General features: G+C 41.8%; 1 protein-coding gene across 2 annotated transcripts in view; it reads right to left on the minus strand.

The window, feature by feature from the left end:
- The window catches only part of ntng2b (netrin g2b), a 72311-nt gene that overhangs the window by 42911 nt on the left and 15493 nt on the right, over positions 1-13907 (minus strand). For both annotated transcript variants that reach the window (XM_005456186.4, XM_005456185.4), the window contains exon 3: positions 12711-13354. In XM_005456186.4, coding sequence (XP_005456243.1) covers positions 12711-13354 — 644 coding nt within the window. The remainder of the gene's footprint in view (positions 1-12710; positions 13355-13907) is intronic.

The following is a 13907-nucleotide window of genomic DNA, read 5'->3' on the forward strand; positions in this document are numbered from 1 at the left end:
TGTTTTTTAGTGCAGCGCCATGGGACGTGTGACCGAACAGTCAAGCCTGACACCCTGAGATGAGAACCATCAACCAGCCGTGCAGACTGATCAATCCCTTAAGACAATAAATCAAAATGATACCATTAAAAAAGCTTAAAATATGTGACATCATTAAGAGTCATTGATAGCATTTGTATTTGAAGCTGCTGAGTAGAACCTTTGATTTTTTTGATTCTGCGTCAAAAATAATAAGAAAACAGTGTGTACACACTTTTATATACAGGTTAACTAATCTCTGTGTTTAGTATAGAGACAGAAATGAGAAAGCCCCACATCGGCGTTTTTACTTTCTTTTTTGTTTTGTTTTCTTTGTTTGGCCGTCTCTACATGATTCTGATGAAAAGTTATTGCACTATAAATAACATATGCTGAATGTTATCACCCATGAATAGATGCACCCTCAAAAGTCAGTGACCACTGTGATGGGTGACCCTTATTAATTCGTACACACAAGACATATTTTACTGGCATTTGGCACTTGGCAGGTGGTAATTTAAGAGCCTGCATGCCAGCATTGTAATATTCATGATGCATGATGCAGCATGAATGATGCAGGCTGGCTGACACTGTCGTACTGAGGCAGACATGTCACTGCATCTTAAGCCCTCTTTCACTAAAGAGAGAGTCCAGCCTTTTGCTCCAGCCGGCCCCCGGTTGTCTTGAGCTCCCCGTGTGACTGTGCTGGATATTAGAGTGCAGCCTCCCTGCAGAGTCCTTACTGCTGCTGAATGTGTTTTAATGAACACTACAGCAAAGACTAACACCTGGGGAGAGAGGAAATTGGGTGTGAGCTGGAGGGAAGGAGTCGTTATACATCCTCCTTTATTTAAGATATAAACAAGGAAGATGACCTAATAGATGAAGGGAGGCAGCTGGGTGTGTGTACGTTTGTGGGGAGGCGGGGGGGTGAAAAAGGGATGAAGAAACAGAAACTCCGGGACAATATACAAGGTTCTTCCTGTTGTGTGGTCCCCCACAGAGTCCTGAAACCCCTAAGGGCGATATAGATCTTTGCAGGATCTTTAAGTTGTTTTTTAGGCTTTTTAAGCTGTTGTGTATATCACAAAACTCAGCATATGTGGATCTCTTCTCTCTGATGGCATATACCCGCTGTATGAACTTGAAACTTGAACCATGAATGCACTTACAAATCTGTTTTCAGAAATTAGCATTGTGCAAACACATTTGCAAACCTACACCCGCAGGCTTTTACCCGTGTTTAGCCACTCATCTAATTACTTTACTGTACATGCTTTCTTTTTGTTAGATGCATGTCCTTTCATTTAAGCAAAAAAACCAAAAAAACAAACTAGTTTGCAAAAAGTCTCCCAAAAGTCACTAAAACTTGAACATGTGCGTACACACCAGACACAAACATACACGCACAAGTGCAAAGAGTTTTTGTATTACAGCGCAATTTGTGTTTCTGTGCGCGCGCGTGTGTGCGTATGTGTTAAAGTCTAATTCCGGTGAGACCGTGGAGGGGAGGATGCCTGGGGAAGAGGAGCTGAGCTGGGATCATCCAGAGGACAAGGGTTAATATAATTATCCTGCTAAAACCTTGAGACTGAAAGAACATCATTAGTCATAGCAAGAGGAGAGCTACCCAAGCCGCAGGCCAGAGGAGATGAGGAGAGAGGAACAGAGGAGGAGAAAGGGGAAATAGGAAAGCAGAGCTCCAAAACCCCACCAGTGCAGTTAGCAAGACAATTAGCACAAAGAGTAAAACTTGGGGGTCCTTGTTAAAAAACGAAGAAGAAGAAAGGACAGTGTTTAATAGCACTCTAAGCAGTGGCAGAAACTGTGTCACTTATTCAGTAATTGTTATATTCTGCTTAATAATCTCTCTATAAATGAATTACTGGAGGAAAAAAATGAATTGAATGAAATTACAGTCATATTTAAACTATATACATAATGATGCTCTTTTGAGGCAAATTCTCAGCATAATTTTGCAATAAATGGAATGAACTCTGCTTTAAGGAGGTTTAACATGAAGGCGTTTTTATCGAAGGGCACAGTATTTTCTATTCATAAGCATAATAAAGACCTCAAAGATTCACTTGGAGCAGGTGAATTCACTGATCAGTCCTCCTCTTGTCACTTCAGGTGAAATATGTGAGGATGGCGGGGAAAACTTGTGTGGTGGGGATGACTTTGTATGAAAAATTGAAAGGGATGGGGAGCAGCATACAAACTACAGGGGAGCCCGCATGGGTTCTCTTAATAAGACCCGAACACCCCTGAAAACACGATTTGTTAAAGTTGGGGGAGGAGTCACGTTTGCTGTTACGACTCTTTTAACCAACAACACCTCTTTGACCAACCTTGCAACTCTTGATGAGTTAGTAGCACTGAAAGATCCACAGGTGACTTTTTCCTATTATTAATGCTGACAGAAACCCCACCCTAAACCCTACTGACGGAGTTAGGGTTTTGCTAGCTAACTGTACATAGCCAGATGACAAAAACTGGGTTGTTTACAAACACATAACATAACAGAATGATATATACAGGTGGCGATAATCACCAGAAAACTTTCAGTTCAATTTGATTTATGTAGGCCCAAATCCCAATAGTAGTCTCTAAAGGTGCTTTATATTGTAAAGATGCTACAATAATACAGAGAAAACCCCCAAAATCAGACAATTCCCTGTCAACAAGAATTTGGCAACAGTGGGGAGGAAAAACTCTCTTTTAACAGGAAATAACCTCTAGCAAAACCAGGCTCAGGGAGGGCAGTCATCTGCCACGACCGGTAGGGTGTGAGCGGAGGGGGACGGGTTATAAGACTCTGTGGAAGAGAGGCAGAAATGAATGCATACACTTCCTACAATCATTATAATAAGATTCTTATTAATAGAGATATGATTAGAAATAAACCATATCAAGTGCTTTATGAATGCTGTACTTTTTTCTAGCTGTCAATTACAACAACTGTCTAATCTATTACTTTAATCTTTTAAAATTTAATCTGTTAATGTTGCTTTTAAACTTTAAGCATATATTTAGTCATGACTAATTGCTTTGGCTTTAAGCATAAATCAGTTCTGTTCTTACCCAGTCTTGCTTCTCAGGCTGTTATTTACTTATTGATCCGTGGGTACGTAGAGTACAGGTTAACCCATTTGCTGAGCACGTGAAAGATTCCTTAACTGAGACTGGGAAGACTCCTTGGTACTGTTACGTCAGGAAGAGAATTTGGTGTAAAACTCTTAGCCAAATCGAGAGAGTAGCTGAAAGAAGCTTGTGTTTATTTGTCGCTTTTAGTACCGACTGCATTAATTAACCCTAATACACTATGCAGCATAAATAACTTTGTTAATATTCTCTCATTTATTTTTGGAGACTTAATATCCGATTGCTGGTTTGCTGAGAAACACAAAAGTACACAGCCAACTAAACTGAGGTTATGATTAATAATTTAGCTTTTTCATAAAGTGATAAATGAAAAAAAGGTGTCAATTCTTTATTCTTCGTGTATTTAGCAGCTAATTAAAACTTACAAGGAATATATGAGAAACTGGTCAGTAAACTGAGCTATTTACTAAACTGTACTCCTTCACTACCATAGTAGGAAGTTGCAGCAAGTTCTTGACCTTGAAAAGCACAGTTGACAGAACAATATCTTGTTATAGAGTTTTTGCCTGGGCTACATCAGCAGATAAAGATGAGTCTTCAGCAGATGACAAAAAAAGTCAGAAAAGTGCTGAGAATTATTGAGAAGACGAAAATTTGCAGACTGCAGTACAGCTGAAAGGTCCGGAGGTAGTGGTTTAGAGCCATTTCGGGTAAAAAAAAAAAAAAGAGTCTATTTCTATACAATGGATTTTCCCAAACCCTGCAATAGACAACCTGTCCAGCATGTGTGTCCCCTCCTTTCAGCCTGTAACAACTGAGACCGGCTCCATCCTCCCCTCGAGACCCTGAACTGAATAAGCAATTAAGAAAATGAATGGATGTTCTCACTTAATCACTTAATGTGATCAACAGTATTGGCCTGACTTTTGTGGAAGGTGTTAATTATCATTAATAGCTGTTACAACTCAATATTTTCCTTATTCTCTAGTCTCTTTTTTTTCTGCTGCCTTGTTTTGCTGGTTTAAAAACTTTGAGACTCCACGGCACATGATGGGACGATGCTGCTGTAAGAGCGAAAGTCTCCGACATCAAACGGCGGCTGATCACAGTGTGAGCCGTTGTGTTCCTCGCAGACAAACACACATTGTCTGTCTCTCACGTTGAGGCGCCAGTTGACGAGTTGTTTACCGGTACCTGTCTACATGTTAGTAATGACAGACGCCTTCCAGGAGCGAAGACGCTGTGTGCTTTTGAGCACGCCACGCCTGTAATAATGCGATGCTAATTAATGTGGCCGACTGAGAACAAGCCATCTTTCCAAGGACACCCTCCCTCTACCTCATGTTCTCCCACTTACAATTCCCAGCATGCTTTTCAGCTTTAAAGCACGCTTGCGGTATCAAGAGATTCCCCTCTCACCAGATGCTGGGTAGGGCGTGATGCTGGCGCATTGTGGGGAGTATTCTTTATTGTATTTGTGAATTTAAAAGGATGTTTATGGGATGAGTTGGCGAGCGCGGGCAAGGGGGTTTAAGAAGAAAAGAGAAATCAATCGAAGAGGGCGGGGATTAAAGAAAAAAAATTCATCTGTGAAACAAAAAAAAGGACGTTGGAATAAAGGGAAAACAGGCAAAATCGCTGACTATAACTTTCTTCCCTTTGGAGGGGAAATAAACTGTGATTATCAAATCAGTTACAACCATTGTGTCATAAATCATCGCATATGAGGGGAGCAATGACACATTCCTCATTCCGGTCCCTCAGCTTTCTGCATGCCTTTCTTTTCTGGGGGAGTGCTCATGAATGATTTAAAATGTGATCCGTTTCGGAGCCTCGGCTGCCTCGGAGGGAGATAACTCGGAGGGGAGGAGTCTGGGCGAAGGAAGGATGGGCCACGCATGAAGGTTCCCCGAACATACGAGCCACCACCTTTATGTTCTCCTCATCGCACATCAAGCACAGACTGTATATTTCATTCATGAAGGGTGGTGAAAGGTAGCAGTATTCAAGCACAAAGCAGTTTTCCTCATCAAACGGAATAAATGCAGAAGTTTTCAACTGTAGTTGGAAAATGCGGCGAGTACATGGCGAGACTGTGATACTATGTGAGACTATGATGTGCGCCGCGGCGGTGGCCGTGTGTGAACTGGAGAATAATATTTACAGAGCATCGCACCTAGCATCATTCATCACAAAATCACACACCCCAGCTAGTCCCATGAAACTAGGAGTTAATCCATCATCTGCCTCCCTCTTTTCTCCCGCTCCCCTCTCCCCCACCTGATCCAGGCTTATACCTCCCATCCTCTCACCTTCACTCTTGCAAAGGACACGAAAGGAAACTTTGGTGTGATTCAAAAATAGCGTGACAGTCTCCAAAGTCAAAGTCACCCTTGGAAGATAATCAAGACATGAAAAAGACCGGAGGCTCCAAAAAAGAGAGAGCAGAGCAGAGGCATCTGCTCTCCGGTGAGGGAAACGGACACACGCCGAGGCCTCCGAGATCTCCCGCTACCTGCCCCGTCATCCTCATTCATGTTTCTACTACAACGATAGAGCTTTGTAACAATTGGATTAAGCACTGAAAGCCTTTCGGGGTCTAATTAGTCCTTCCTGTAGGATGGAGTGCGACTGCAGAGTTACTTAATCAGGGTTACTTAAGGATCGTGACTTCCAGGTTTTAATGAGTTACAACTTCTTAGCATTTCACGTCACTGTCAGAGCTGCTAAAAAAAAAAAAGCAATAAAAAATTAAATTAAAAAAACTTCTTTGAAGCAGTCCTCCATAAAAATGCAATTTTATTTAAAAAAAACATAAAAACAACATTTAAACTTTAAATAAATGAAAGGAGCTGCAGTCTGTTGTATTCAAAGGTACCAAAGAGAAATTAAAGTGGGGCGTTAAAGTGACAGATTAACTGATTTTAAGGTTTAATGGACGGAGAAGTGCTCTTTATTGTTAATTAATTTTTTTTGTTCATTCTGCAACCCCTCAGATCTATTATACAATCCTCCGAGGAAAGGAAGCCCAGATAGGAGCCTCTGCTCAAGACAGCGCGGACTCGTTCACAGCGCGTGTTGCCCATGTCGTGTTTCGTTTTGGGTTTTGCGGTGTTATTTAATTAGATTAAATTAAAACGTCTTCATAAAGAATCTAATCAAGATTTGGCACCAGAAATGTTCCCCCTTCACGTCACTGACTAATGGCATTAACACACTGGCTGCCCGTGGATATCCTATCAGTACAATGGAAACCTGTCAATGGAAACCTGTCAGTGCAAAGTGTAAACACACACACACACACACTGATTTTGAATGTTGGATTCTGGTAGAATCAGCACCTTTCCTTGTGGGTGATGAATAGCGAACCTAACGAGGTGCAATAAAATAATTTACATTAAAAAACTAACGTTCTTAAAAGAAGTCTTTAAATTTTCTCTATTTTTTTCTCAAAGTTGAAACACATCTCATTATAGATAATATTCATGACTACAGCATTTTACTTAACAGAAGTAAAGCCATTTGGTAGAGAATTACAAAGGACTTCTGCTGCAACGGCTGTTTTGATAAAACCACAAAAGAAGAAGACGTACGAGTACATGAAAGAATTCACACAAAACTCCTTTTACTGCTCTTTCCCTCGGCAACATGTTAACAAACACCAGGAAAGTTTTCTGTGCCAGCTTGTTCCAGTCTGTGAGGAGATGGAGAGCTTAAACCTCTCAGCACATTAGCTCTGTCAGCATGGGGCCGGGATGGCACTGAGACAAACACAAACACACGACGGATAAATGAGTCGAGCAGACATGAAACGACATGACCATGTAAAAACACTCTGAATATCATTAGCATTCATGTGTCTTGTTTCCTGCCAGGTCAGCTCTTAACTCATTTTCACTATTGGAGAATAATTAGTTGTTGGTAAAAGATGGGCCTTTCAGACAAGACTGGGCTTACCAGCTGTAATTAGTGTATAAAGCCCAGAGAACGTTCTTTGTGTTCCTCTGCCTGCAGATGTATTTCCAGTGGTATTGATATTAATACTCTTTACGTATTTTAGCTGCCCAAGGGCCTCCTTATTTGAGATGAAAGGCTGTTAATATATTGCTAATTATTAAACAATTAGTAGTTGACAGTATTTGATAAAATGATGTTTCAAACTTTGTTTGGCTTTTGTCTAGTTGATTACTTTTTTTGTGTTAAAATGAATATAATACATAATAATGAACATGCGGTCTCTGCAATCGCCACCAGGGGGCAACTTCTCTGGTTGCAGAAACAAGTTTGTCCACGAGGAAATTACACCACTACTCCCTTGATTTATTAGTTCAATAAACATTTCCCAGATTACTTTTTGGTCCCAACTGCAAGTTTATTGCAATTCTTTTTTTTTTAATAATATGATGTTTATTTGTAAATAATGACCAATAACACAGGGTAAGCGTTAACACATAGCTGCCTTGTGGCTGTGGACTCACTAAACTGTAAAAGTGCAGAGCTTCCCTTTGTTTCCCAGGTGGATTTACCTCTCACTGAGACTCCACAAACCCACTATCTGACTAGGGGATGTCATGGTGGCTAAGGTCATCTTTTGGATACAGTCTATGACTGTGACACGTCTCCCCTCACCATTTGTCATTTACAAACATTGATACAAATTATGTGCACACAAATATTTAAAATCTGAATTTATATCCCCAGCTGCATACCAGGATCGTTAATGTTTTCTAGAAACATAATCAGTGCTGTAATGTACCTGCGCAAATCTCACCCATTACTCAGCTCACTGACAATGAGAAGTAAGAGACACTCAGACTACTTGGCTTCTCTTAAATGTCATCTTTTTCCATCAGCCAATCAAATCAAATTGAGAAGTTAGGCAGAAGCGAACTCGACGCTGCAGCGATTATGAGCGAGGGGAGAGAAGCGTTGCAGACTCCGTCTATCTCCTCATCCTGCTCCATCTCCTCCTCTCTGTCTTGGCCCCTAATCCACTTAGTTGCCTCTTTCCTGAGCTTAGAGCCTTTCCCTTATTCCATTATAAAGACCCACTGTACGACCTGCTGCTTATTTCATTAAAAAGGCCCTATCCATGACCCTACGTCTAATCCATAATGTAGACTACAGGCCAGGCACGGCCTGCTATAGTCCACGCCACGTTCCAGCTGACAGATGGAACACCGGGAACAGGGATGGAGAGAAGGAGGTCCAATGAATGAGGGAGAATTTGAGAGCTCCGCTTATGAGTGAAGCTTCCCGGTGAATGTGATTTCAATGATGTAAATGATGATAGAGCTGAGGCTGTGCTGCTCTGCCTTTGATGGTTGGAGATGGCTTTCACATGGCCCATCAATGATATGGAAATGGCCACATCTGGGGGTTGAATATAGCCTGTAAAATGAACATAGAGCCCAGGGCTTTTAAAACCCCAAACACCTTGGCTTAGAGTTTCAATTGTAGTCAGTACTTTTGCTCATTACAGTTAACCTTGGGAGAACTTTGCAACACAAAGTGAGTGATGCTGAATCCTATGATAATATTCTATCAACCCGATCCAATTTAACTTTCCCCACGCTGCCTCTGTTTGACCTTCTCTCCACTCTGTCCACTTCAAAACCCCCCGCTCCACCTCTGGCTGTCCTCTACCCCAGACGCCCTCTCGCCGCTTGCCCGAGATCCGGTTTGCTGAGTGTTTTCATCGCGTCCACAAATCTAAATTTACAACCTCACTCTCATCAAATCCAACTTGCCTGCGTTTGCACTTAATGGCCTATCAGGTTACCTATTTATTGATAAAGCAGCAACATTTGCCCCCACCCTCCCCCAAGTACCTGACTTCCCGCATACCTGTGCCAGCTTTTTAGAGCCTGACCAGTCACTCTGACAATGCAGCGTCAGATAAAAGTGAAACGCTTTCCACAGAGGTAACATCTTACACCGTTTGATGGGAAAACAGCTTGCTCTGCTGTCTCTGTCCGCGGTCAGTTTGGGTTTTTAAAAAGAGTTAACCAATAATAATTACTTTTAACTGGGTTCAGTCAGAGAGCCACAGCTAGAGGCCCGGGGACATACAATACGGTCAGGAAGTGACTACAAGCCTCTCTCCATCGATAACACCAGCATATCTCATTACTGCTGCGACCTGCGGTACACTGCCACTCGGGCTTGATCATATAAAACCCATTTCAGCGCGCTGTCCCCGGCGGAGCTCCAGCGGAGTGGAATATTCATTATTCAAATTTTAAGCATTGGAAATCCTAATATGTTACTAAGGCCAGATGAGATGAGATGGAATGGCTTAGCCTTTTGTCCAGGGAACATTGACTAATCGTCTCGCTCCCCTAAAATCAATTTCCCAGCCGTAAGCATCAGACACTCCTGATTGTACTGTACTGTTGAGGACCCCCCACCACTATCACCTAATACTCCTCCTGGCTGCCCAGAATAACTTATTGATTACTGATTATGTTACGGGAGGTGTGGGTGGCCAGGGCGGAAGACGGACTGGCCTCAGTCATCTCCACAGAGCTAAATTTGGCTCCTCTGTCACCAGATCCAACACACGCTGACACTATCACCAGCTGCCACTGGCCCGGCTCTGAGGATGAGGAGAGAAGTTAAGAGACGTACACAAAGAGAAATTTCCCCGAGCTAACAGTGTAGGTGTAGCTGTTTCAAGCAGCGGCACAGCGGGGATTTCATGTGTGATGATGAATTCTTAGATGTTGCGCACTTGTAGGCCACTAAATAAAGAGTTTGCTCGAATATATCAAAGCCAGAAATGGTTGATTGTTACATTTTCGGAGTTTGGTTGTGGTTGTGGTTTGGCGAGGGACTGTTGCACCCAGAGGTCGATCCCTTGCTCTCTCTGATGCTATGCTGAGCCTGAAAAGTGGCTGTGATCAATACCTGCAGGCCCTTTCACCACTGCCAGAGGGCTGTTTGTGTGCGTGTGCTGTGTCAGCATCCACTCAGGACTTCATCAAACACCCCACCCCCCACCCCCATACCTTGACTCCACACACACGCACAAACACACAAACACGCACACACAAAGGCCCCATCGGTCAACGCCTCACTCAAACAGTAGCTCATTTTCACTTTCCCCATCTCACTCTCAACCCCTGTCTGCTTCTCTCTCTCTCTCTCTCTCTCTCTCTCTCTCTCACACACACACACACACACACACACACACACTCACAAATTATGCCTTCTTCTTCTGAGTCCATGCCATCCCAACAAGGATGTTAAATACCATTCAAATGTCAGCCTGCTGTATTGATTGGAATAATAATTCTGGAAGAATTCTGAAAGGCAGGAAAGATGGCTTGTTGATGCTAAGCAGCAGCATGACGGCCCGGGCATCGTTCACTGTCACAAAGTTGCCATGTAAGGGTTCCCGGCTCCTCTGGCAGAATGTGGATGGCGGTTTACGTTCGACCACCGAGGCCACGTGTTTCTGTCATTAATCATTGTCTTCACAGGCCAGTGACAGCCAGACCAGGACTCAGGCTGAGAGAGAGTATGTGTGGAAGTGTGGGGGTTGGTGGGGGGTGTCATTTGAAATGCCCTCAGATCACAGTAGCTGTGTGTGAAAGTGTGTGGCTGAATGTCAGAACAGAGGGTACATTCACTGGCAGGTGAACATACCTTATCTGTCATGTCTGAGTGCAGGAAAAGACAGAAGTAATACTGAACTACAAGCATAAATATGATCAGTTCCATACTGGATCTGGTCTGCGAAGATTCACTAATCTCATATTAAACAGTGTACGCATGTAAAATTAACACTTTCACTTTTATAGCTGGTGCTGGATGTTGCATTCTGTGGCTGAAGTGCCAGTTAATTCTGTATCAGCTACCCTGAAAACTTGGTCTATCGGTCCAAGCGGCTTCTCTCCAAGCCGTTGACTGTACTCTGCCAAAGAGTGTGAGTACAGAGAAACATCCCACTATATCGTCAACGACTGCAAGCGTACAGTGTTTTTTTTTAAAAGTTAAACAGAGTGCTGACTGTTCTGCAGAGAAATGATCTAATTGATCGTTACTGTGATGCATACAGAAGGCTCCAGTTAAAATTTTCATACATAAGATCAATATTTTGAACTAATTAACCTCGCCGTTCTGAATCAAGACCTTCATTATTTTGGTCAAGTTGTGTGAATGTAATGTCAATGTGTCCGAACAATCAATGTCAAAAAAGACACCTCAAACTTAAAAAATTTCAAATTTCCACTGAAATTAATAAAAAGAAACATTTTCACCAACAATGAAACTCAAACACGGAAATCATTCTCAAAGCTAAAAAACTGAAACTAAACCAACTAACCTTTAACTTATATACTTTGTGGCTGAATTGCTGGGGTTCCTAAACACTTTAACTTTGCAATAATACCACCCACTCTTGATTGTTGAATATCTAGAAAGAAATTTCACAAACTTATTTGCATCAATGGTGGGATCCTATTACACTATGGCGCTTGAATTCACGGTGCTCTTTAGAACTAGCTCACCGCTTCATTTTGTACACCTACAGCAACTGGACTGAAAACATCCAAAGTTTACAGACAACATACAGCTTATAAAGCAAGAATTAATTACCAAAAAAATCAAGCAAATACAATAAAATTCCCAGCAAGAAGCATTTCTAGCTTCTTGTACCAAAACAAATTATGTAACATCTTCATTGAATAATTTTATATTTCTAGTTCTAGTTCCTTAAAAAAATACAAAGCTACATTCAAGATTTGATAAAAGATTCAGTGTCATTTTAATTTGATATATGATTCAGATTTAACATAGTGCTTTGGACCCTTACCAAGTTATATGAAATGGAAAACTATTACTGATGTAATTGAGCTGTTGTGGTTTTGCTTTGGTATTTAATATTTCGATTGGAGACTATGTAAGGCATTGTCAAAACGGTTTTCAATTAAAACAAAGTTTAATTTTATTTAAGTTATGATATCAATATTTTGCAACGTACCTTTAGTCATTTCTAGCTACTTGCTAGGTTAAACATGTATTCCCTGATGGGTTTGTTTGTTGCTGGCTGTTGAACACACATTTCTCATTAGTGACTGGAGGTTGCCAGTGGTTTGCTGACTGGTCTAACTTTTAATGTGTTTTAAAGAAATTTAGCAGCTGAGCATCTTTGAGATTTCTGCTCCTATCCTAAAACATTTATTTGTGCCTTTGCCAAAATCCTTTAACCCTTGTTAAGCTATTCTTACTAAGAGTAATGTTTGGTTTTAAAAAGGATGCTGGTATTTTATCAAAGTATTATAACTGGATAAACCGAATAAAATGGCTCCCATTTTATAAATATATAAATCTGTCTGAGTTTTAATACTTTGCAAATGTTCCTCTTAGTGAACTTCAGTTTAACACATATGTTTTTAATAGTTTATTTTATTTTTTTTAATTGATTTAATTTTTTGATTTTTGTGTCCTGTACGGCAGTTCCGGCGTTCTTAATAGTTGAATGTATTGTATTCTTCTCACCAAAGAATTTCTGATGTTCATAATCAGATTTTACATTCAAAGGTGTGAATTAGTATCAAGATGTAGTCAAAAGTGGCCCTCACCTGGCAGGTACCTCGATGTTGGAGATGGCGTAGAAGTACTTGAGTAGGTTGTCTCTCTGGACATAGGTACCTCCGAGGGCGGGCCTGAGCAGCCTCAACCTAAGGTTGGTGAAGGTGAAGAAGTCCTTCAGTCCCTTCATACTTTCCATTCGGGCGTACAGGTTGTCCATGTTCTGTAGCCGAGGTCCAGCAAACACAGCAAATCGTGCCCGCACCTCAAACTTCACGTTCTTTTCACCCTTGGAGCCAACCCAGCGCGAGTACTGCTCAGTGCAGATGACCCGTGTGATGTTAGCAGGCGAGAGATCGCGCACTTGTTTGGGTGGCATGTTGAATGCATCCAGACAGTCGTCGGCATAGAACTGGTAGGGCTGCCAGGAGCGTCCGTGGTCCATGGACTTATCCAGAACCATGATCGTAGGACGGCCATATTCAAAGGAGATCTGGATATCGTCTGTGAGCTCCAGACTCTTGTTCCAGGACATGGTGACGTTGGCCAGCAGGGGCACTGGGTGATTTCGCCATGTTACAGTCTGCCAGTAGGTAATTAGGCCGTTGCGCTCATTGTCCTGCATCAGCTGAGGAGGGTGGGCAAGGTCTGGATTTAAGGCATCGCACTCGTCACTACATAGGTATGGGTTCTCCTAAAAGAGAGATAAAGGCAGACAGAAAGGATTTCATTCAGGGTTCGGGAATGACTCTAACAAGAGGAACAGTAATGAATACTTGATAATACAGTGCATATTCCCGAAAATTGCATTTTTATTAGATTACTGCAAATTCACATTGACACTGGGGCCTTTTGAGTCCCTTGGGCAGTTGCCTGCTTTTCTCCTCTGGTCATCCAGCCCTAAATAGGCTCAGCAAATTCTCAATTGACAAGACAACAAAATGTCTTTGCTTTAAAAATGGATTTGTGGTCCCTGCAGTAGCTGCAGCCATCATTACTGCAACGGAAAATTATGTTAAGCTAAGGATTTACAAATTCTATTCACAATCATCAGGATGTTCCTTTGTTCCCAGTACAAATGCTGATTCAAAAGATATTTATTTATTCCCACAATATCCACAGCTCAACACCAAAATCCTCCATATTATCCTCCCAAAAAAGACAAAAAGAGACGTGTATGGAGGGCCTTGCCAATGCACCAAGGGACAGAGAGCTTAAAAGTAAACTTGCCAAACAACACAACAGGA

The sequence above is a fragment of the Oreochromis niloticus genome, linkage group LG7 (assembly GCF_001858045.2).
Source record: "Oreochromis niloticus isolate F11D_XX linkage group LG7, O_niloticus_UMD_NMBU, whole genome shotgun sequence".
Lineage (NCBI taxonomy): Eukaryota > Metazoa > Chordata > Actinopteri > Cichliformes > Cichlidae > Oreochromis > Oreochromis niloticus.